General features: G+C 39.1%; 1 protein-coding gene across 1 annotated transcript; it reads left to right on the forward strand.

Moving 5' to 3' along the window:
• Nucleotides 1-8,253: 8,253 nt before the first annotated feature.
• arl4cb (ADP-ribosylation factor-like 4Cb) lies at nucleotides 8,254-10,039 on the forward strand. The gene has a single exon (XM_053497360.1). The coding sequence runs from the start codon at nucleotides 8,703-8,705 to the stop codon at nucleotides 9,279-9,281; it is 579 nt and encodes a 192-aa protein (XP_053353335.1). The 5' UTR covers nucleotides 8,254-8,702; the 3' UTR covers nucleotides 9,282-10,039.
• The last annotated feature ends 14,769 nt before the right edge of the window (nucleotides 10,040-24,808 follow it).

Consider the following 24,808-nt stretch of genomic DNA (forward strand, 5'->3'; position numbering starts at 1 on the left):
CGATGGCAAGGAAAACTTCTCTAAGATGGCAATAGGACCTTGAGAGGAACCAGACTCAGTAGGGAACCCATCCTCATTTGGGTGATGATGGATAGCAGGAACTCTTTTCCAGACATACTGTGTGTTAGGCAGCTGGACGTTCAATATAACAGAAGATGTCTAAGTTAACATGGAGTCCTGTTCGGCACCAGGATGGCACCAGGATAAGTCAGAGGAATGCAGAAAGGAGAGGGGGTCTGGATCACTGGGAGCTCAGGAGCGGCATGTGTAGCTCCAAACCATCATGAAGAGGAAACCAGCTGGAGCTCTTTCTTCTCTGGGTGCCTTAGGAGACTCGCAGGGTTGGCCTCTGTTTACTGGAGCTGGCACAATCTCGAAACCCCCCAGGATGGGTAGAAAAAAAAAGAACAGGTGGAAAAAAATTAGCATTTTAGTTTGCAAAATTAGCAAACTAAAAAAATTAGTTTATGAGTTTGTCAACACTAGATGTGAATGTGCACTTTAGTGTATTGGAGTACAAGGTTATGGGATGAATTATGTGTATGCCAGATTAAAGAGATGTGTCTTAAGTCTACTATAAAAAAAAAAAAAAAAAAAAAAATAATAATAATAATGTTTCAAAAGGGTCGAATAATTGGGCTCCATCAAGGAAAGAAAAAAACTAAAGAGGTTGCTGAAAATATTGGAATTTAACAGGTTATCTGAAAATATGTTCAAACATGGAAGAAAAAAAAGTCATTAATGGAGATAATTTAAATGCTTGGTCAAGTCGCCTCTTCAAAAAAGATTCTGTACAAATTACAGATATATTTATTACTGGAAGTAAGAGCATTTCTATACACCCAATCCAGTAAGAACTCAGGGGATTGGGACTAAACAGCTGTGTGTCCAGAAGAACCACTTGTTACTAAGACAGGCTTTTAAAAAAAAACAGGCTTTTTCTTTGCTAGGGAGCATAAAGATTTGACTTTGAAGCAACGTCACATGGTCTGATGAGTTGACCCTATTCCAGAGTGATGAGTTTCTCTTTTAATTTAACTATCCATGCTTTGCTTGCTTGTATTAATGCAACCTTTAGCTCCACAAGCTCCAACTAGCCAGCTAGACATGTGAGCAATAGATTTAGGAAGTAAACAAATTGTTCAGATGCAGAAGTAAAAAAACATATGATGACATTTCATGAATGCATGACCTTATACACTGGTTCCCTTTCTGGTTAAACCGTCCTCAGTGAACAAGCATTATAACACTGCTACCCATAAAATAAAATAAATAAAAAAAACATTTAAATAACCGCAAACTGTTTTTTTTTTTTTTTTTTTGATTTTGAATTGTAAACAAGTACACCTTTGTTAATGAAGTTACACCTTAAATCCCCCTGAGGTTTTCTGAGCATGCTGTAAGTATTTCCTAAAATAAATAAATAAATAAATAAATAGATAAATGACATGCAAAGGATCTAAAGCTGGCTGATCATCTAAGGCTGAATCGATTAGCTTGACTCTCACACATTTTCATTCGTTTCCTCCATTGGCCTCCACCAACATCCAATAAATAATTGAAAACCTCTGGCAGAACTTTGGAGTTTTTAAGTTTAAGTGAAAATCAAAGCACAAAAATTCTTTGGAAGCACAAGACACGCTTTTTAGTTAAAATGCATGATAAAGTCAAATAGGCAGGAAAACAAAATCCCCCAGTGTATGATCTCATAGGCTGTACATAATTTGGTGTCCAGTTTATTTTTTATTTTTTGAAGGAAAAATACGTTAGGACAAGAATTATAATTTTCAAGAAAGAAAATAACACATGTCCCGTGATTTAGAAAAACTACTGGTTTCTCAGTTAGATATGGATGATACACCTTAATAGGAATTATGCATATCTTCTGTAAATCTTTTTTTTTTTTTTTTTGATAATTAGGGTATTTGTCATGAAACTTTTAGTTTTGTTTCTTCCTGGTTTTCCAAATGTCTGCACTGGCCACGCCCCTGATCATTGTTTCCACCTGTCTGTAGTTTGACTCAACCTCAATCAAGCTATAAATTCTCCACAAGTTGGCGTGCATTGCCATTAAATGCTGTTAAGTTAATGAGGTTAGGAAGGGGGACAAAAATAGACATATTGCATTATATCTCAGCTTTTAACTGGGCAGGTGATATTCAAAGGCTTGTCTATGTTCCTTTAGCTGTGTTGAACTAGGCACCCTTTTAAAATTATTATTATTTACTGATCAAACTGATTTTAAAAATTGGCTTAAAACAGTAAAACAGTAGCCTTTACTGGTATGAGATTCCAGTTACCCATCATGCTGTGCAGTGGGTACCTTAATGCACAGAGGATACTCATGCATAACCTTTTGGTGGTGTTATATTCCTGTAAACTTGTCAGTTTCTAGTATTAATATACAAAAAAATAGAATGCAAGTTTGTGCTTATGTTGTAATATTATAAAGTACAGATTTTTCATAATAGAACATAATCTCAATTGTAAGCATAAGCCAATTTATAGGTTTGCTTTTGTTTAAAAAAAAAAAAAAAGAATTGGGTTAATCAAAGGGTTACTAAATAATGGTAATGTAACATCAATCCTGATGGTAAATTCCTGCTTTATCTCGGCTTCATGGTTTCTGTTGGCCAAAACGGTTGCCAATCTAAACATACACACAGTGTTAAACTCTGACCCACCCTGTTCTCTCTCCCTGCCCTTGCACGGAAAATAAACTGCCTACAGTATATACACACTCTAAATGAAGAAACATGGGTCAAATGGTTAAATAACATTTAAAAAATAAAAATGGTATGAAAGCAGATTTGATATCAATACATGTTTTAGTTCACTGTGGAGGTCGAACATCAGAAAGGTTGAAAAATCAGAAACCTTAAAGTTCTGTTTGATTTGGTTAGCTACCTACAGTAGCACACATTCCTAATTAACCAGCTAGCATGAAACGATAAGTATTAGTGAAGTCATCCTCATGTTAAGGTGGAGTATTTGGCTACAAAAGATCACTGATCAGCCATAACATTATGACCACCCACCTAATATTGAGTATGTTTCCCTTTTCCCATCAAAACAGTAATGATCTATGTGTACTGACTCTTTTCTACTGGAACCAGCATTAAACTTGTTCTCAATTTTAACTCTTCTATTGGATCAGACTACCCGGGCCAGCCTTCGCTTCAGTGCATCAGTGCGCCTTGGCCACCCTGTTGCCAGTTCACCGGTTTTCCTTCTTTGGATCACTTTTGGTCATGACCTCTGACCCCGGCAGCCTGGTTACATCCCACAAGAGCTTCAGTTTTGGAGTTGTTTCCTGTTGTCTAGCCATCGCAATTTGGCCCTTCTCACCGTAGCTTTTTTTTTTCAATATCTTGTTACAATAGGGGCTTTTTTTTAAGTTGATGTGTCAGAAGCAGAAAAAATCACTAGACAACAGGGTCAGAGAGAAGTCCAAAACTGCAGCTTTTGTGGGATGATCCCAGTCTGCAGTGGTCAGGACATATAAAAAGTGGTCCAAGAAAGGAAAACTGATAAACTCGAGACATGGTCATGGATGTCCAAGGCTCCTGGTGCACATGGGGAGTAAAGGCTGAACAAATAGAAGCACTGTTGTAGATCAAATTAAGGGGAAAAGGTTAATGCTGGTTGTTATAAAAAGGTGTCAGTGCATTACTGTTATGGTGGCAAAAGTGGGAACCTAAAAAATATTAGGAAGGTCCTCATATGGCATCTTCTGGCTGATCAGTGTAAAATTGTGAAATGTTAACTTTTTTATTGTTTCCAGTTATAAGATCCTCCCCACCCTTTTATTAAAATACTGTTTTATTTAAACAAGCATTGTTAACTCCATTTCACAGGTTTCCAAGGTGTGACTTAACCAATGACCCTCAAGCTAATAAAGCACTCAAATGGCCCCTAAGATGGCGACTTGGAGTTAAGCATGAGGAAATAGTCAGAGGAAGTTGATAAAATGCATACTGAGAATAATACAAAAATATGGTTACATCCCAGCATGCAAATTCCCCTGAACTATTGAGTTTAATATAACTTTTATATATTTAGTGAGGCTAATTTTTGAAATGGTGTCTATAGTAGTAACACTTATAATCAAACGCCAGCATCTGCATTCATGTTGGGCATTTTAAATGAAACTGACAGGCCAGTTCAAAGTGTGTGCGTGTGTGTGTGTGTGTGTGTGTGGTAACTGGTACAGACTGGCCTTAAAGTTAAGTGCATTCCTGTGCACTCCTTAATCAGGACAGTGTAAAGATCGGGGGTGCATGTTACTCCACACCACACTGTGATTTATAGTTGTACCTGGAATATTTTATTTAAAAACACTCTTGTAATTATGGGTGTGTTTATAAAATAATTTAAAGAGCCAAAAGACTTGCACTCTCACTCAAGGGACACTCACTACCGGGTCGCGGGCGGCCTGGAAACTCTGGACAAGGTACACATACACACACACACACACACACACACACTCATCTAGACTGTTGGTGGAAACTTACCCAAAGAAAACCAACCAAGCACGGGGAGAACGTGTAAACTCCATGCACTGAGACCAGAGGTGGGAATCGAACCCATAGCCTGTAGATGGCTAAGACACCGTGCTGCCCCAAAAGACTTATTCTTTATTTATTCATTTATTTTTTATCTCTCATTACAATTAATTTTGGGGAAATATTAACTTAAGAAAAAAGATTGAATAACAGCTGAAGTTAGGAATGAAGAATGTGTCCAGCATGATGATTAAGACCATATTTTTATGATTACTGACCATACTGACAGTAATCTGTTTACAATTACACACACCTTATCAGAGTTATTTATTATGCATTTCTTTCTTTCTTGTATTTTTTGCTTTATTTTTGCCATTACATATTTTAATACTCACAATCCCAACCCCAAACATCTACTGAGCTCCAATGCCCCCTAGTGGACAAAGAGCAAAAGCATAACATACCATATAAGTTAACATAAAAGAAAATATAATATTAATAATAATAATAATAATAATAATAATAATAATAATAATGCCAAAAAGTTGATTACGCTAGATTTTAGATACTTTTATCTGACAGTACATGCATCATGCAACAGCTCACACTTTAATTCCATGCTATCATGTTATTGTGAAATAGGAGAATGCATCTAATCTAGTGTTTATAATTATTATTATTATTATTATTATTATTATTATGTTCATTGTTAAAATTGGTATACAAATTTGTTTGACTTTAATAAATGCTGGAGTTTTAAATAGTTGTTTCATTAGAAATAGTGGGGAAAGCTATAACATCTGGGGCAAAGCAAATGTTAAAACTTGCAGGAAAGAAGGTCAAGTGAGCTAGTAGGAGTCAGGAGACTGTGTAAAAGCCATTATGATGTTCATGCGGCTCTCACCTTTCCTATTGGGGTAGGCAGTGTTGAAGTATCAAAGTCGTTAGTAACAATGACTATAGGTGTAGGTTTCAGAGATGCCTGCTTGACAAAAGCAACCCTCCAATCAAAAGCGCTACATAGAAACTCAGTCCTCCCACAATCAAAACCACAGTAACGCCCAACATATCATATGCCTGACTGTTTTTATTTTATTTCACAGCCCTACTGAATCTCTACAGCTACTACAAAGTAGTTCCGCCTGCAAAGTAACAAATCACAGGTTAATTTTAATGTCATAATTTATAATACTTTATTGTCTTCATAGTAACAATGCATTAAGACATAAGTGCATGACTGATTCTAATAATAAACAGCAACACATGCTTTTATTCAATGAAGATGTTATCGTCTACAGAAAGATGCACAAATGGCAGTTTGAGACAAAGTTTACTGACACAGGAAATCCTTCAGGATGGTGGACTAGGTGACACAACAAACTGTGTGTGAGTATGAGTGTGTGTGTGTATTTTAAACTTCAAGAGAAAAAATTGAAGCTGGGGAGGAACTACTGTTTATAGAAGTAATAACAGGAACTGAGTTGTCTTGCAGACGTTTCTCCAGAATTAATGTAACTTTAAATAGTTAAAAAGCATGACCTATTGTCTGGTAAAAAGAAAATACCAACTAAATAACAATAATTGGCAAATCTCGTGGTAGAAGGGAAATAAAACAGTTAATTAAACACTACCATGACTAATGTAAGGGGAAGTCTTTCACACTCACACACTTAGACATATTGCGATCAGTGCATTAAGCATTGGCTCAGTGGTAGGTTTTGCACCTACTATGCAGAAGGCCCGGATTTAATTCCCACCAGTGCCCAAACCCCTGCCACTGGATGCAGTATGGGGTAAAAATGGAAAGGTTGTGTCAGGAAGGGCATCCGGGGTAAATCCTGTGCCAAGTTGTTGTGCGTATCAGATGGTCCGCTGTGGCGACCCCTTGACGGGAATAGCCGAAAGAAAAACAACAACACCAATCGGCCCGCATTTCATGTGACTGGGGTTTGACATCCACAGAGTCCACCGAGTAGGTAATGCCGTTCGTGTAGTGGCTATACGACTTCCAGAGCGGACGCAGCTTCTCTTGGCCGTCCCAGAAATGGCAGCTGATCCCCTTCACTGCACTGTTGCTTAGATTTTTTGGAAATGGAAATTTCTTTCCATTTCTTCCTTTTCCGCAGCTCTCTGATAGTACCTGACAGGACTGAACCAGGAGTATAGCAGTTCAGTAGCAGTAGTTTTAACAGCTTCAGGATTTGGATGAAGCGGTCATAAGAAGTAGCTAGAAAAAAAAAATTGCCTGTTACAACCAGAGGTAACCCACCAAGTATGGAGGGGAGGCATAATTCGCTCCTTTATGATCCAAGTGATCAACCAAATTCAAGTAAGAGGAAGGGAAATTGTAAAGACATTCTATGCTTTTGTGTGCTTCCAGAACTCATCCAGTGCACAAATCAAGGACTATAAAGACATGGTTTGATGAGTTCGGTGGGGAAGAACTTGACTGCCCCACAGCAAGCTCTGTGACCTCAATCCCATCGAGCACCTTTGGAATGGACTAGAACGGAGATTGCGAGCCAGGCCTTCTCGTCCAACATCAGTGCCATATGTACATATATATGTCATTGCAGGTTTGGCCAGATACTTTTGCCCATGTAGGTTTGCCTCTGTCCACCATTCATCCTCTGTAGCCGAACCAGAATGCAGCTGCACGTTTCGTTTTTACCCTTCCCAAGTTCTCCCACACCTCCCCACTTCTCCGCTCCCTCCACTGGCTTTCTGTAGCTGGCTTCTCCCGCATCAAATTGAAAATGCTGATGCTTGCCTGCAAAGCTAAAAATGGCCCGGCACCCACTTACCTCTTAGCTCTAATCAAATCCCGCACTGCACCACGTTCCCTCCAGCACTGCTCGGCTGGTCCCACCATCTCTAAGTGATTGGGGAAGACATGCATCTACGTAGACTGTTTTTGGTTCTGACACCTAGGTGGTGGAATAAACTTCCTCTGGATGTCCGAACAGCGAGTCACTGTCACAACTAAAAACATAGGGAAAAAATTTAAAATAATAACCTTCCCAGATGGTATGATTGAAGGTACTTATAGCTAGTAACCTATCTAATTTTTAAAACTTCAAAGCACTTTTGTAAGTTGAGAGTGTCTGCCAAATGCCTAAAGGGAAATGTAAATATAGTGTATATTATACTGTACTGCTCTGTGACTCTTAAACACTTGCTGTAATCCCTAACTCTGACAGTAGGTGGTGCTACAGGCTCGATATGTTTATGCTTGATAAATGATGATATTATTCAGTGAACTTTATAACAAATGCGTTTTATCATTTCACTAACACGCTGTTTAGGAGTTAACCAAAGATTTTTCATATTAAGCTACTGAAGAAAATAGTTTTGTTGGACTGGTTTTGTCCCAATATCATTGGACACACGGTCATTTGCCTCAAAAAGGAAAAAAAAAAGGGGGGGGGGCGACTAATTTTGAGTGTGTGTGTGTGTGTGTATGATTTACACACTATCATTAGACAAACATCATGCTGCATTTATACGGAACGGAAAAGCTCCTGACTCATCCGTCTGGTTATTTGCTATGTGCCGTGTGTTTCACTGAGAGGAAATGGTGCAGCTAGGCGACGGCAGTGGGCGGGACCTTTGGGGGAAAAAAAGGCTCAGCCAATCAGGGAATGATTTCGGAGTGTCAATCATGCTGCGCGCGCGTTTGGCGGCGCATGTGGGCGGAGTCTCAGGAAGGTTTTCCGCCGCTCTGCAGTTCCTCTCAGCATTGAGAGGCTGAGGCGGTGAGACGTGAGGTGTGTCTGCGTGTGTCTGCGTGTGTGTTCTGACTACTGATTCACCTTCGGCTTCGTATATACCTTTTTTACTTTCTGTTTTATTGGGATCTATTTCACAGAACTAGAGCAGGATATATGTTTCATTTGAAAAAAGGCATCATGTTTAAGAAAAAGGACCAGTTTACATATAGTGTGGAGTGACTGGGAGAGGAAACCGGTCAAGCTGGAAAAGGAAAGATGGCGTTTTAACCTGTTCATGGAGGAGAATGCAAATGTAAAGGAAATACTGGAATTTTTTTCCACCTCTGAAGCTTGAGCGTCTCCTCATGACCGCGTCATCAAGCTGTTAAAACTACTGCTCCTGAACTGCCGTACTACTGAATCATTCCTGTCAGGTACGTACCTCGTATCAGAGGACAGCGTATTAAAAAAAAAAAAAAAAAAAGAAATGGGGAACGGCTTTTCCAACATATCCGCCTTCCAGTCCCTTCACATCGTGATGCTCGGGCTGGACTCGGCAGGCAAGACAACCGTCCTCTACAGACTGAAGTTCAATGAGTTTGTCAACACCGTACCCACGATCGGGTTCAACACCGAGAAGATCAAGCTGAGCAATGGTGCAGCGAAGGGCATCAGCTGCCATTTCTGGGATGTCGGCGGCCAAGAGAAGCTGCGTCCGCTCTGGAAATCGTATAGTCGCTGCACGGACGGCATCATCTACGTAGTGGACTCGGTGGACGTTGACAGGCTCGAGGAGGCCAAAACCGAGCTGCACAAGGTGACCAAGTTTGCAGAGAACCAAGGAACACCGCTCCTAGTCATCGCCAATAAACAGGATCTGCCCAGGTCTCTGCCGGTGGCCGATATTGAGAAGCAGCTGGCACTGAACGAGCTGACCCCGTCCACGGCATACCACGTTCAGCCTGCTTGTGCCATCATCGGCGAGGGGCTTCACGAAGGCATGGACAAACTGTACGAAATGATCGTGAAGCGACGAAAAGCCCTGAAGCAGAAAAAGAAGCGATAACCCATGTTCGCTCCAAGGATCTGTTTCCCCCGTCATTCATGCCCTCCTGCAAGCCTGGGACCCATCGTCACGTGCCAACGCAATGCTTGGATTATTGATTGATTGACTGATTTTGAGGCAGTTTGTTTGCTTTGAGTTGGATTTACTTTGAACTTTTGCAGATGCTGTACGGCTTGCTGGATGGTTTCGAACCATAGTGAACTTACAGAAAAAAATTTAAAAATGCAAAAACTTGAATTTCGACTCAAATATGACTCGTCACAATGAAAAAGGGCTGGTTCCCTTTTGTGCTGCTGTTGACTTACTGTGCCGTCGTCATACCGAAGGAGCTCTCTACTTTAGCACTGTGAAGAAGATTTACGAACAGTCCGTGGAAACGCTTGATTTTCTTTCTCTGACGACGGCTCGAAGCGTGACCGCGTGCGTCACGAGAATAACGCCGCCTAAAATCCTTTACGAGTAACTCCGTTTAGGATCCTGACCAGAAGGTTAAGGCCTGCGGAAGAGAAAAACGCTGGGTACATAAAGTCATGGACTTGTTGTACACGATCCAGGCTTATGAAGACACTCATGATGAACATGACGTGTGGTGGACGGTGCTTACTATTTTATGTGCTTGCAACCTCGGTCCACCACTTAGCACTTTTCCTTACCAAAACCAGTAGAGTTCAACACTGTATTGCTAAACTCAAGATTATTGTATTACACAGTCAAAAGATGAATTCTGAAGTATTTTTCAATTAAAAAAATTCAGAAAGAGAAAATCCTTGTAGTCTTTGTATCTCTTATGTTTACTGTTTTCATTGGTGTGTTGTGGATTTGTGTTTGGTTTCCAGCTACATCTGAGGAAAATGCAAACTCTATACCAGCCAAACACTCCAAAGATTGTTTTGTTTTTCACGGATTCTCCAGAACTATTTTCATGACCCTGGTTTACTGGAAAATCCTGCAATGCAAATTATTCACGTTTCTTTGGTAAACTGGCTTAAAATGTACAAAGCCTCACTACAGCTCATGGCTGTTATTGGGATCAGATGGTAGGGGAGGAAAAAAAAACTGAGGTCAATAGATTAATGGGGGGATGGTGAACCGGAGCAAATCTAACATGGTGCTTAAACTCGATGTAGTCCTTGCAGCCATTATTTAGTCAATGAAACGCAGGTTAGCTTCATGTGACAGACACGTGGCCCGTTATCGTAATCAATCAATTTTAAATCGCCGGCTAACTTAGCTCAGGTCAACTTTTACAGTGCGCATATGATTTGTTGTGTTTCAAATTTAAAAGCAACGATTGTGAATAAATTTTTTCTTTTCCGTTTTTTCCCAGACAGGTTCTTGAAGAGCTAGTTGCGTTCACAGGTTCCCAGACTCCCCGCCACACCATATATTTACTTTACTTTCTGATCTGAAAAGCTCCTTGAAGTCCTTGAAAGCCACCAGCCAGTCTGCATTCTTGTTATATTACAGCTTCCCAACATGGCCGAGCTTGGGAGTTACATGCATTACCAGCTGTGTGGACATGTTGGGGACTAAATTGTTGGCTGTTGGTGGCTATCTTTAGGGAATGTTGTTGTTGTTTCAGCTCATCAGTCATTAATAGTCTCAATGGTCCCTAATCCCTAAGACCCAAGACCCATTTTTGTTTTAAAGGACGTCATGGGGGATATAACACGAGCCACATAGAACACATTTTGATTTTTTTTTTGACAATTCTAGGGTTAAACCGTTTGATATATATCACAGCAATATGTTCTTAATTCCTTCAAGAAAAGCAGTCAGAACAAGTTAAATAAAAAATACAAGATGTTATTAAGTCATTACAACTGTTAAATTAGGATGAAACTTGCTTTCAGCATCAAGAAAAACAAGCTTTTTAAAAATGAAGAAGTTCTATCACATGTGTTGCCCAGGGACACCACCACTTTGGAAATGATGTCATGGGTACACAAATTCACAGATTGTTCACATGACTGCGCCAGAATGTTTACTAGAAGTCACTTATTGACTTCATGAGTTAAAGTCAAGGATAAACTTCACCAAAACATTCAAGTGCTTTGTGACGCCTGTGTCAACGTGGGTTCTTATGGGCTGCAGTGTCCTCCAAATCATCATGTGTTCAAAATAATATAATTAAATAAAGGTTTGGGTGATATCCTCAGTGTAATGTTAATATTTTGCACTGTACAAGATCTTGTATATAAAATCCAGTTAAATGCTTTCAGTGACATACACATGCCGTCCTTTACAGGAGTAGGAACTTGTTACCCACAAACATGACTCTTTACATTCACTATTTACTTCTTCAACTCCTCCTTCATCCCAACATCCATTTTAAGAATTTATCAGAATGTTATTGTAACATGCACAGTACACCACGGAACAAATAGTGCAAGGCAGTGCTTGAAAAAAAAAAGTGATGGAAACAGTAAAGGCCAACCTGTACACAGATAATGTTTTTTTTTATTTTTTTTTATTAAGGATAGAAGTCCAGGGATCATTGATGTCATCCACTGGTCATAGATATTAACACTGCATACTGATATTTATATATTAACATAATTAATAATAATGTATGATGAAATAGGTGGCACAGTGGAGTAGTGTTTAACACGGTGGCCTCGTACCTCCAGCGTCGATGTCTGGATTTCTGCCTCGGGATCTGTGTGCATGGAGTTTGCATATTCTCTCAATGCTTGTTGGGTTGCCTCCGTGTACTCCCGTTTCCTTCCACAGTATAAAAACATGCATCCCAAATTCCTTGTAGTGTGTAAGTGTGCATGTGTGCCCTGTAATGGATTGGCACCCCATCCAGGTGTATCCCGCCTCATGCCAGAAGTCTCTTAGGTTATGCTCCAATCTTCCCGCTCCCCAATGAAGGATAAGCAGGATAGGAAATGAATGAAATCAGGCTAAACTGGCAAAGCATGGATGTATTTAAAATTTTAGTTTTAATTAGAAATGCAGGTGGAAAATCCTTCGAGCACCTTCCATAATACAAAACGAATATTAAGTCACATTGGAATTCGGATGAATCTCAACCACTTTTAAACATTTTAAAATGAAAGAGTTTTTAGAGAAGGTTTGGCATCAGCTGACTGCTTCATGAACTGTCAATCAAAATGCCAGCCGGTGGTTACCGCCTAAGCTTTTTGAACTCTTGCTACCTGGACCACACCTCAAGTCACGTTTTCACTGCTCCAGAAAACTCTGAATCATTTGTATGAAGTGTCATTGTTAAATCTTAGCATTCAATTAAAGTCATATATCTATTTGATAAATATCATACTATTTTTTTTTTCACATAGGCTTTTTCAGTGGCTCAGTTTTAGGCCTCTCATCTGCCATGTGAAAGGCCCTGAGTTTGATTCCTAGCCAATACCCTAAACCCAACCAGTGGATGCAGGACATCCTTAATAAAGCTTGTCAGGTACAGTAGAAATAGGAGGGTTGCGACAGGATGGGTATCCGCTGTAAATCCTGTGCCACGTTGAAGGTGCAGATCAGATGGTCTGCTGTGAGAACCCTTTTTCAGAAGAAGCCAAAAGAACAACAACTACTGTATATAGTTTCATGAGTTAAGGAATGATTTGGATAGAAATCCGTTCAGCTTCACAAAAGCGTAACTAAGGCTGATTCTTTGGTCTGTGTTGTCCAAGTCTCTGTAATTTGCAGTGTCCCATTAGATTCAATTTTGTGGTCTTGCTTGACAGATATGTCTAGCCCTACTCTGCCAAATGAACAAAGGTACATTTCAGCCTGTGTGTAATTCTTAGGTTACCATGTAAAAAAAAAAGTAGAGTGTCCTTTAAAGTACCTGCACAATACAAGACCAAATCTGGTTTCATTTTAGGTAAATAAATCTAAAAAAAAATAAAATAAAAAAGACGAATGAGTTGCTAAGTATTTGCCTATAGGAACTCTGCCAAGCTAATTTCTTAATTAACAAAAGTCACAGTAAGTGACGAGGACTTTCAGCAGCCGTGAACTGTGGCAAAACATCTGTTAATGGGGGGATTACTTTTTGATGAGCGGAGGATAATTAGGAAGAAGTGGTTTGTCGTCTTAATTTGATAGCAAAGGATTTTTATGAGGGGGGAACGTGTGTGTGTGTGTGTGTGTGTGTGTGGAGGAAGGGGGGGGGGTTAAGTTTAAGAAACAGACGTCGAGGGACCCTCTCAGCATTAAACTTTCATGAAGATCGATCCTCTAAACTCGTCCAGTCTCGGAGCCATTGAAAAGCACCTCGGTGCCTCTGGGAAATGACTCATTTGGGGAACGTAATGATGCGGCATATGACTCGAGAGTTTCATATGTGATAATCAGCTTTTAGTGTGAGGGTTTTCATTTTCAACCCCCCGTGTAGTGGTGGTCTTCATTTAAAAACCGATCCAGTAAATAATTACGTCAGTGCGTACAATTTCAAACAAGAACTAACTTAACAAATGAACAATGTATCATGTTCCCTTACAAGCCCCGAAGTTCAGTTTATGCTTTAAAACGAGGATCCTGATCCTGTGTACTAATTTGTGAACAAAATGGTCATGCAAAACATGACTGGTTGCATTTTGTAGTTCATATACGCGGCCTTTTTTTATGTTCTGGCCATTTCACAGCATCAGTGTCCCTTTGTGTCCTGTAATTAACCTGAGGTCAAAGGCTTCCAGGAACACGTGTGATTATTACCTGAGAGAGACCTTCCCTTCGCAAGATGGCTGTTATGTTTTAGCCAAGCGTCCTCTGAACTGCGACGGTTGTGTAACTGTTGTTTATTATTAGCCAGACTGTGTGTGTGCGCTAGCACAACCTTGATACAGTAGACTTTGTGAAGTATGAAACAAAAAATCTTGACTCTACCTCTGTCCTTCTTTCTAGTTTTCTTCATCCTGTACTTGTTATCGGTGAGGGATTTGATAACCAAACGTATTAAGCTTCATGGCTCTTGAATATTAAAGCTGCATAAGGACAAATCTGATCATTCCACAGATATCAGTTTCTTCTTTCATCAGTTTTATCTTTGGTATGTATATTTATGATATATGTATGAGAAATAACTATTTTTATATATAAATTTATAAAAGTTAGCATAGCTGCCTCACCGCTTTAAGATCTCCGGTCGAGTCCTGGTCTCTGGTTTCTGCCTGTTTATGTGGAGTTTCTCTGCAAGTTCTTCCCATGTTCATGTGGGTTTCCCCCAGGGTTTCCAGTTTCCTCAAAAAAAGTCAAAGGTCAACTGGGTATACCAAACTGGTGAGAATTTGTGTATCTCAGTCTTCATGTCTGATCTACCTTGATGGCTTGTAAATGCAATTGCTTGAAAAGTTTTAGGTCTAACACTACAACAGTGTGTATGCTTAACAAAATTGACTTAAAAAAAAAAAAGAAACACATTTTAAAGTCATAGAATTATCTATTCATGATCACACTATCCAGTATCAGGAAATGAGGAAGCATTCCCTTTCCAGTTCCTCAGGTTACACGCAAGGTTTCTTCTTCATATTTGTTTTAGGGAGTTTTTCCTCACCAAAGGAAGTAAAGTTATTATTTTAAGCGCATATATTTTTATTTTCACAAAACTGCTTTGTGAAAAATGTCCATTATTAGAAACGCTATACAAATGTATAAATTTGATTTGAATCACTCAAAATGTATTTACTCAGAATTCTGTTTGTTAACGATAATTGCACATGCAGAAATGACAACATATAATCTTTTTGGTGTATAAGATATAAACTGAACAAACCCTGGATATACAGGTATAGGTTTTCTAAAGACCGGGTCTGAATCCCAACTGTGCGAGTTGGTTGTTGCTATCTTGTCAGTAGTTGACTAGTTAAATAGGCAGCTTTTAACTCCCTGGTTAATCCATAAATGGGCAAACAGGCAGAACAAACAGAGCCTGGCTGTTAGACAAAATGCTAAGGTGGCTAAGGCTAATTTATGCACTAACATAACTTTGCATTTTGCGTTGTCCCATGTCAACTCCTACATATCTTGTTTTAAGTGAAACTACAATGATTCCAGTTAGCTGGGTAACAAAAGTAATGCATATCAAACATCTGGCAGTTTGACACCTGCAATGCAGCTGTCACTCAAAAAAGCCACACCCCTAATTATGCCTAAATCTGTGGCTTAATAGAATGTTACTTGATGAGTTAAAGAACAATTCACACCCGTACATTTGGTATGAATGGGAAACCTTGCTATAGAGACCAAACCTTTTTTTATATATATACCAGGCTGCAAACATTTTAACCTGGAGGTCCATGGGGATTGACTTACTTTGGGATCCTAATGGTCGTCCAAGGAACTTTACATATTGGCACTTTCACATTTTTTCAGATGTCACCCCCTGGGTATAATAGGTAACTTAGTCAAGCTTAAAACTGAATAAAAGCCTAGCTTTTTTATTGTATATAAGTATCTAAAAAATACGTAATTACTTTCCTCTATCTCTATTGCCTTCTTTTCCTCTGCTCATTACTGGTAGCTTGATTTTTTTTTTTCCTTTTATTCTCTCTCTGTTAAAGACGTGCATAAATTATGGTACGTTCCATGTAAATTGAATGCACATATGAGGGTAAAGTGGGCTGTGATTTATGCATACAATGCATCCATAAGGGACTTGCTGTCACATGCTTAAAGCTAATTCATCATCTGATGGTTTGAATATCGTCCAATCTGTCTCAAGTTTGTTAAGTCATTATTCACATCTAAGAGAAAAACTACTCAAGACCAGAATGACCCTGGTGAAGAGCGGAAGAAAAAAAAATTGTAGGCTAGCACCAACGCAAGTATGAGAGGACGAACGCGTCCCATCGTGTGATCGGAACACAAGCCAACAAAAGACACCCAAGTAATAATTAAAAGGTTAGACCACCTTTTCTTTTGCAGGTACGCTTTATAAAGGTTTCCATTTTAAGCCGCTTTCTTTATGTTCCACAGTGTGTGTGTGTAGTTAGGACTTGTTTTTGTATCTCAGTGGGGACTAAATGTGGGGACATTTATTCTCCACCTTATTGTAAAATGCTTTTCTTTTTTTTATAGTATTATTTTAAATAATAATAAAAAATATATACCAGCCCAAATTCTTTCTTTTCTTTATAGAGATTAATATTTGTATTGGGTTTAGGTGTGTGCACAGGATTTATTAGCTATAATAATGATTGTCAATACACAGTCCTCACAAGGACAAGTCAAACCTGTGTGTGTCTACAATGAACTTTTCATCCATTTTGTCTCCTCTGAATGGTTTGAAAGAGCTCTCGTTGTTTTGTAGGTCTTTCACATCTATACAGAGCAGCGTGTATACTTTTGTGTGCCAGAGTTCACCTCTCTTGCCCCTTTTCCAAATCCAAAAAAACACCCTTGTTCTCTTTAGTCATGTACATACAAGCTTGTATATTATGTTATGTAGTTGTGTGTGTTTTGTACCTCAAGGCAAAGGCATCATCATATATGTTTAGTTTTTTTTTTTTTGTAGAAACTCTAATCGTTAATGCTATGAAGCTTTTCTGCTGCATGTTAATACATATACAATGGAATGGAAATACATGCAGGAGCACATTATCTAATCTCAGCATCCATTGGGGGGTAAAAGCAGCTTGCATGTCAATCAAGTCCTGGCCTCTGGCCCTCTGCTAGCTCTGCTAATTCAAATGTGTTGATGGTGTGAGTGAGAGAGAGAGCGCGGGACAGAGAGCCAAATGAGGTGTGTGTGTGTGTGTGTGTTTACATTTCCCCTGAGAGGGGGAAGGGTGACTTGATCCAGAGAGTGGGGGAAGAATTGCGTGTGTGTGGGTGAGAGAGAGAGAGAAGGGGTCGAGGTAGGCAGAAACCCAGAGGTTCCTGGTGGGAATAGGATGTAGAGAAGTGAAAGCCCTCTGCTCTGAAGTCCCCATCTTCCAGTCCCTTGTGGGAGTGATACATTCACCCCCCCCCCCACCTCAATTTGATCTGTTCATCAGTATTCACCTCCCTCCACTAGCCCGAGACAATCACTAATGGGTTTCGGAGCGAGACAGAGACTCGAGTTTCACTAGATGGTGGGTGACTTAAAATGACTGAAATGTTAAAGAACTATTTTGGCTCTAGTGAAATAAGAACATGCATAGGAGTTAAACAAACATCAGAGGGTTTGAAGGTGAACTGTTACGCAGGCCATTAGACATTTAGAACAATTAAGTTGCTAAGATATTTAGCATTGAGCAAGAAGGAAGTCGCTTACACTGAGATTTTGTATTTTTTTTTATTCCCTCTCTGTGTCTCTCTCCATGGCACTGTTCATTTGCACAGGTGAAAACAGAACAATCGCACTAGGGTGCGAAGCAAATCAACCACTCCTAATCAAGACCAACTCCGGAGAGTTCCAAGTTCAGGAACTGAACCAAAAATAATGTTTATTTTGGATTGCAGGTAGTTTGTTGGTTGATTTAGGGTGCAAACTGAGCCAAAGAACAGAGCTGTAACACTGCAGAAATTCCAGATTGGTGATCAAAGAAATAAAAAGGAAGCTTGATGTGGCGCAGATTTGTGGCCTTAAGTCAATTTAGCAGTTTTTTTTTATTTTTTTTATTGTTTTGACGTTTTGTAACGAAAGTTTACTACCAGAGCTGTTCATGTCAAACCAGGACTTTTATGCAGGATTATGCAGAATAACAGGACACAATACGCCGGAGCCATGATCGGATGGCTTGGAGTAAGGGCAGGACTCTTCCTACAGACATATGCATCTTTTCTGCAAGCTGGTGACAAGTTATCTGTTGATTTTAAAGGATCAGGCGTTCCACACCTTTATTCCCCAGAAATTTCATCTCAAGTCCCGGTTTGACCTGAACACCCCTTGTAAAGAAGAGTGGGCTCAGTAAGACAGTGAATCACAAAGTTTATGACTATGTTTTCACTTTTATATAGATTTGTACATATCGATTAAAATAACGAAGTATACACATTGTCCTAGCTTTATACAGCAGGCCACGGTAATGGTCGTATGCCGTGAAGTTTCTCAGCTGCGAAGACTAAACGGCATGTCCTTAAGCGTTCTCTGTTTCTGCAGGAGAGAAACAGTGCAGCGTCTGCTGCTGGAGAGTTAAATAACCAGACATTAACACACACACAAACACACACACACACTAAGTAGCTTACTCGTGCAGAAGCTAACCCTGCAGTAGCTCTTTAGTATAGCTAGTGCAGCTCTTACTGTATTATTTCTACATATTAAAAATTAGCATGCATCTCTTTTTTTTTAGCTAAAAATCAAATCTTTAATAAATCAGTCTTTGGTATAAATACAGTTACCCTTTATATATAAGAATCAAAGTCTAAATTTACTACAAGCCTTGTGTCACTGTCCTATGTTATCAAGGTACAAAGGTAATTAGCATGTTCGAATAAAACAAAGAGAATTAGTCGTATGGAGATTCGCGGACAGATAGACGATTGGAAGCTTAGAAATATCTATATAACATCTGTGAAATGTGGCAGACTGAATTATGTTATGTAGAAGAGTGCTTTTAGTGCAGCGTGTTGCGCATCAATGGTCACTTTCACTATAATCAGTTTAAAGTTAATTCAGCTGTGTGTGTCCAAGCTCAAGTATTTTAATCCAGATGTGTTTGGGGGTGTTTCTGAGCCTGGAAATGGATGTATTATGGCTGAAAATTCATTGGGAATCATGTTGGAGACATCATATCCTTCATCCATCACTAAGCTAATGTATAAGGAGCCTTAGCAGACGGGGCTAAAGCTCGGCAGCCAGCTCATCCACATGAGCTCTGTTTAGCAATTGGTACAAGTCTATAGAATTTAATATCATACAAATGTGATAGGTGGCGTAGTGGTTAGCACTGTCGCCTTGCACCTCCAGGATGCAGGTTCGATTCGCACCTTGGGTCTGTGTGTGAAAAGTTTGCATGTTCGACCTGTGCTTGGTGGGTTTATGTTACAACCACAGCAGCAACCTCATTTCCCCTCTTGTCTGTTTCACTTAAAATTCAGCATCACCGTCATCATCTGTGCCTGTTTCTCACTGGTTCATCTCTACAGTAAGTTTGATTTTTTGTTAATGCTTCAGTGGTTCATTCCCCTGAAACTGGTCATGTACGGGGACTGGATTGAAAAGGAGTGCCAGAAACTTCCAAAAACGTATTTAAGGTAGCCTGAAGAACTATTCCTTAAGATTACATTAAAAATACGCGAAAGCAAAACATCTACTAAGGCCAGGCAAGTTTATTTGTTTATTTCATACACAATGGTAATTCAAAGTGCTTTACATAAAAGAAAAAGAAATAATCATAAAATGAAATAGAAAATAATAGCAATAAAACTTTTTCAAGAAAAAATTTAAATTTGATTTAAAATAAAAATAACAGTTTGCAATGAAACTTTTAAACAAATTAAAATGAAATAAAAATAAAAATAAAAAACTAATAAAAACAAATAAAAAATTATTATTATTTTTTTTTAATATTAGGTACACATAAAATAATGCAGTCGGTTCGGACGTAGCACAGTGCCGTCCAAGTCCAGACCAAGCAAAATTTTACATAACAGTAATAATAATAACAGTAGATCTGTTATACAGCTGTTTTCTCCTTATGTAGAGAAAAAAACTATTATCCAAAAAAAGCTCTCTCATATCCATATAATAAAATACTTCAATGCTAAAAGGAGTAATCTCTCCAGGATGGCCCTGCCCCTATTGGTACGACACCAGGCCTCACCAAACGATGTGCATCATATTGGAGGGAGATTTTAAAGCAACGTGTTGGTCCTCTCTATCCTCATTATCGAAATATAGTTTGAGATAATATATTTTAGAAAAACACTTTAGTAACACCATTTATACCGGTTTTTCATCTCTGTATCAGCAATATTGTATGTGTGTGTGTGTACACGCCCGTGTCATTTTCTTAACAAGCCCTCATTGCTGGATCAGTGACACGTCTGATTAATGCGTTTGTTCTCCTGCTCACTGTAGTCCAGAACCAGAAACGGATGCTTCTGGAATATTCCACTCGAGCCAATCCATCTTCCACCCCGCAGCCGGCTCTCCTCCCACTCTCACTGACACAGCATAATTAATCTATGGGAAATGAAAGGGGGGGGGGGGGGGGGGGGGGGTTGGGAAAGATCAAAATCAGCACCGTTTGCAGAAAGATGAATTTCACTTTTAATCCAATAACGGAAGCGCCTTCAAACGAGGAGAACACGAGCAGCACTGCAGTGCCTGGCAGAGGAAACGGAGGCTTTGAAACGAGAACAGAAGGAGTGAGGAAGACGAGGGAAAGACAAGATACAGAATGTCCGTCCATGGTTATAAACAGGCTCATTCTGTAATATTGCTTACTATGACAAAGCAATCTGACTATGAGGTCATCCTGGTGTGTTCGAAGGTCCATATACTGAGGAGCACATTGTACATTGTTTCGTTCAGATTGCTTCGTCGTAGCAAGAGTAATCGCAGAATATTCGGGGCCTCTTTCGAATGAATCTCCCTGTTCCATTTGAATGTTGTTCTTTAATCTATTGATTAATTGTCTATTGTTGATCTATTCTTATATAGCAGAAGCGCTGACACATTACTGTTGTGTTATACTGTGGAACCTCCACGTAAACTAATTCTTAAATGAATCATTGTGTGATATGGTGAGGTTCTCTATAAGAAGGCATCTATTTGCAGTTTTCACGTCAATTGGTAAAGCTGTACCTTAAGTCTTTATGTGTTAACCTCTGGGTTTTCTTAGTAATGAAGAAACTAATGAAGCAGTGACTGTTTAAAGGTTCTTTTATGTAAGTGATAACTGGAACTGATTAGTCTGGCAGACATTCATTTAATGTATATAGAAATGGAGAAAAAAGAAACTAGGATGTGTCATTTAGCTCCTAACTGAGATTATCAGCATTGGTGTAGTGTTAGGAAAAATAACATATCTGGAAGAGCTGTAATAGACAATTAATCAGCGTTTTGGTATTAACAGTAATTCGGCTTTATTATGGATAACACCACACCGTTATTTATTATTTTCACATGTCCTGAAATGTTTTATTACTTGTATATAATGTAGTAGATAATCATTTATGGTTTTGAAGGATGTGAGAACAAATTTCACATGGGCCTAAACGGTCCAATCACCCATAGCATTAGCTCCACATAACATTAACACATCTGGCATTCCATTAAACACTGGTATGCCAGATAGAACACCAAGAGCACCACAGTCCACTCGCATGGAAATAAGGCCTCCGTCCTGGCCACCTAATTTCCAGATCCCATTCATGCACCCATAGGATGGACCAGACAAACAAATCCAATCCACGGTGGGACTAAGACTTAACCCACAATACCCAAAGTGCTGTTCTGGGGCTTACTGCTCAAGGATGTGGTCTGGGGCTCCCTGCTTAAAGTCTTGGTCTGACCCTCACTATTCAAAGTCTGGGACCTCTGACCATCACATTCATATGTGGCTCTTCCCCAAGAAACTTTGAAGTACATAATTGTATAGGATGTCTTTTTCATGTCTCATAACAAAACATTAAAATTTCTTTTCACTGGTACTATGAGACCCAAACCTGTTCCAGCATGATAATGTTCGAGCTCCATGAAGACATGTTTTGATTTGGTTGGGAGAGAAGACATCATGTGTCCTCAATAGAACACTGACCTCAACCCCAGTGCACCCCAGGCCTCACTAATGTTCTTGTGGGTGAATATAAACACAAAGCCCCACATGCCTAATCTCCAAAATCTACTGGGAAGCCTTCCAACAATCAAAGTTAGTATCAGAGCAAAGTATTTTCTGTTATTTCTGTTCTGTTATCAAAGGGAAATGAATGAAGAACAGGATGTTCAACAAGTGCATATGAGTTTGATGACCAGGTGTGAACCAGATGGATGGATGGATGGATGGATGGGTGGATGAAAAGTTAAATTTAGGACATTTGCTTGGCCTACTTTACTTTAGCATGAATGACATCTGCTAACTAAAGAAAAGGAAGTTAAACTCAGTTACACTTTCCAAAGTAGCACCCTTGCGTTATTATTACTTGCAACCATACTCATAACACAATTATTTAATGAGTAGTCAAAACTGTGGATTGAGGAATTCAGTTGCCAGTCTGAAAGCACTACCCTACTGTTCCTGAGGCAGCAGCTAAGGCGTGACTGATTTTCTTCCTTCTATTCCTGAGCTCCTTTCTCATGGAAATGGAGCAGACTTTTTGTTGCCTCCTCTTTCCATTACTCATAGTCATTCATTGTGTCTCTCAGTCTGTCTCACCCTCTGTGAAGCTTCAGGGCTGGTTGTTTTTATCCCTCCTCCACCTTCACTATTCACCAAATCTCCACTATTGCAGGACATTTGCTTACACATGCACGACTGAAACTGAAGTTCACTTCTCTTATTAATGACTTTTTTTATTCACTTCCATAGTGGAAATCCTGAAATTTCTCCAATTCTGTTTATTTCTTCCCGTATTGTTCTCAAATGGCCTAATCGGGTGCAATCCGTTCTACGATATAAAAAAGGGGCCCATTCATATGTACATCAGTCTAGCAGCTCTTCATGCAAACACTGCATTGTACTGAGTCATTATACTATGGCAGCACTTCTCATTTCCAATAAATCAATCTATCTTTGAGTAGGTTATGGCCAAGGTGACTCTTTACCAAGTGTAGGTGTGCAGTGTGTGCTCGAGGGCACATTTGAAAGTAAAAAAGGATTTTGCAAAAACGGGAAACTCCTAATGATGATGCAATTCATCTTGTGATGGATCTCAAATTTCTTGAGTATGTGCAAGAATACAAACTTAAAGTGATGGAAAGCCTAAACAGCATATGAAAAGCACTGTCATAATTATTCACACAAGTAAAGGAAATGAATTCTATCATGTTATGGAGCTTCTTGTCTGCACGTAACCAAACTAATGCAAATATGTTCTACCTCTAAGGCATGTTTTTGAACAGTTACGTAACTAGCAATATGTGGAAAAAAAAATAAAGCTGGGTAGCTATGTTATTAGCTTTTTATTAGCTTGCTGTGCTTGTTATCTAGCTACATAATTACACTTCTGGTCCTGAGTGCTATCAGGATTTAGATATTTTTATAATAATATCGGTAATCCTTATTGAACATCGCTATGACGTGTTAAGTATAATAAAGCGCTTTCATATTGTTAAAACTTTAAAAGATCTGGTTAGCTAGTCTAGGCTCATTTAAAACTAATTGCTTGGTGGCTTAGTGGTTAGCACCGTCTACACAAAACTACAGGGTTTGAGAGTTTGGATCTTGCTTCCAATCTGTGTATTCAGATTTTGTATGTTCTCCCCATGCTTGGTGGGTTTCCCATGGGTTTCTTCACATAGTACAAAGACACGCCGTGTAGGTTGACTGGCATTTCCGAATTGCCCAAAGTGCTTGTGCCCTTAAATGGATCGCCCCTCCATACAGGGCGTATTCTGCCACGTGCCCTCAAGTTTGCTGGGATAGTCCCCAGAGCCCCATGACCCTACACCAGATCAGATCAAGGAAGGAAAGTGGAAAGTACATATTTTCTGTATTTTAATTGGCTTAAAGTCTCCTGGGGTTAAATGGTTTATTAATTTGAACTTTGGGACAGTGTACTAAAAATACATGCAATAAAGCTGAATACAAAAAAAACCCAACTTCAAATAATGGTATTGTGATATATACAAAATAAGCAGTTATGGTTAATCATGTTTTTAAGTACTGCAACAAGACTTAGAGTACTGTACTTGGGTCAGGGGTAGCTCAGTAGTTGAAGCATTGGACTGAGGTTCAAATCCCCCCCACCAAGTTGGGCCCTTGAACAAGGCCCTTATCCTTTAACTGCTCAAATGTGTAATGAGATTTACTAACATCGCTATAGATAAGGGAGTGCTGAATGTCATTAAATGTAATAACATGTAGTGTGCTAATTCTCAAACCTGGTATCTTGTTATAAGCAACGTTTTTCAGTACTTTGTACTATTACGAGATAAGATACCGTCTAAGATATGGACGCAAGTACTTTAAAAATATTATACAATGAAAAAAAAAAAACTAATATACAGAAGTACTACATGTATATACTGTACATGTACAGAAATTACATTGACCATAAATTATTTATAGGTCAAAGTTGAGGAAAAAGTGTCAAGCTGCACTTTTATCCCATTTTTTTTTTTTTTTTACAAGATATGATAGTAATTCTAAAATAATTCTGCCTTTTAAATCCTTTTATTAACAGCTGAGGAAAAGGCCATTGTATTTTAATATAGAGCTAAACATTTTGGAGCACCATTCACTATTTCATGCAGCACAGTGTTACGTTTCAGGAAGATCTCAGGTCACTTTACAAAACACCAGTTTTGTTCTAAACTTGAGCTTGATATGAGCTTGTTGTTGGGTAAAACCCAGTGTGTGAACAGGAAACTGTTTGTGAAATCCATCATGTAACTGTAGCTTCTCACACTCATCTGAGTGTCTTTTTTTCCACTGGAAACCTTTCACGTTTGGGTGTGAGGGTGCAAA

The sequence above is a fragment of the Clarias gariepinus genome, chromosome 5, assembly GCF_024256425.1.
Source record: "Clarias gariepinus isolate MV-2021 ecotype Netherlands chromosome 5, CGAR_prim_01v2, whole genome shotgun sequence".
In the NCBI taxonomy this organism is placed as follows: domain Eukaryota; kingdom Metazoa; phylum Chordata; class Actinopteri; order Siluriformes; family Clariidae; genus Clarias; species Clarias gariepinus.

What these genes read in the sequence shown, in the direction of transcription:
- arl4cb (XM_053497360.1), top strand. Translation starts at nt 8,703, where the DNA reads ATGGGGAACGGCTTTTCCAACATATCCGCCTTCCAGTCCCTTCACATC.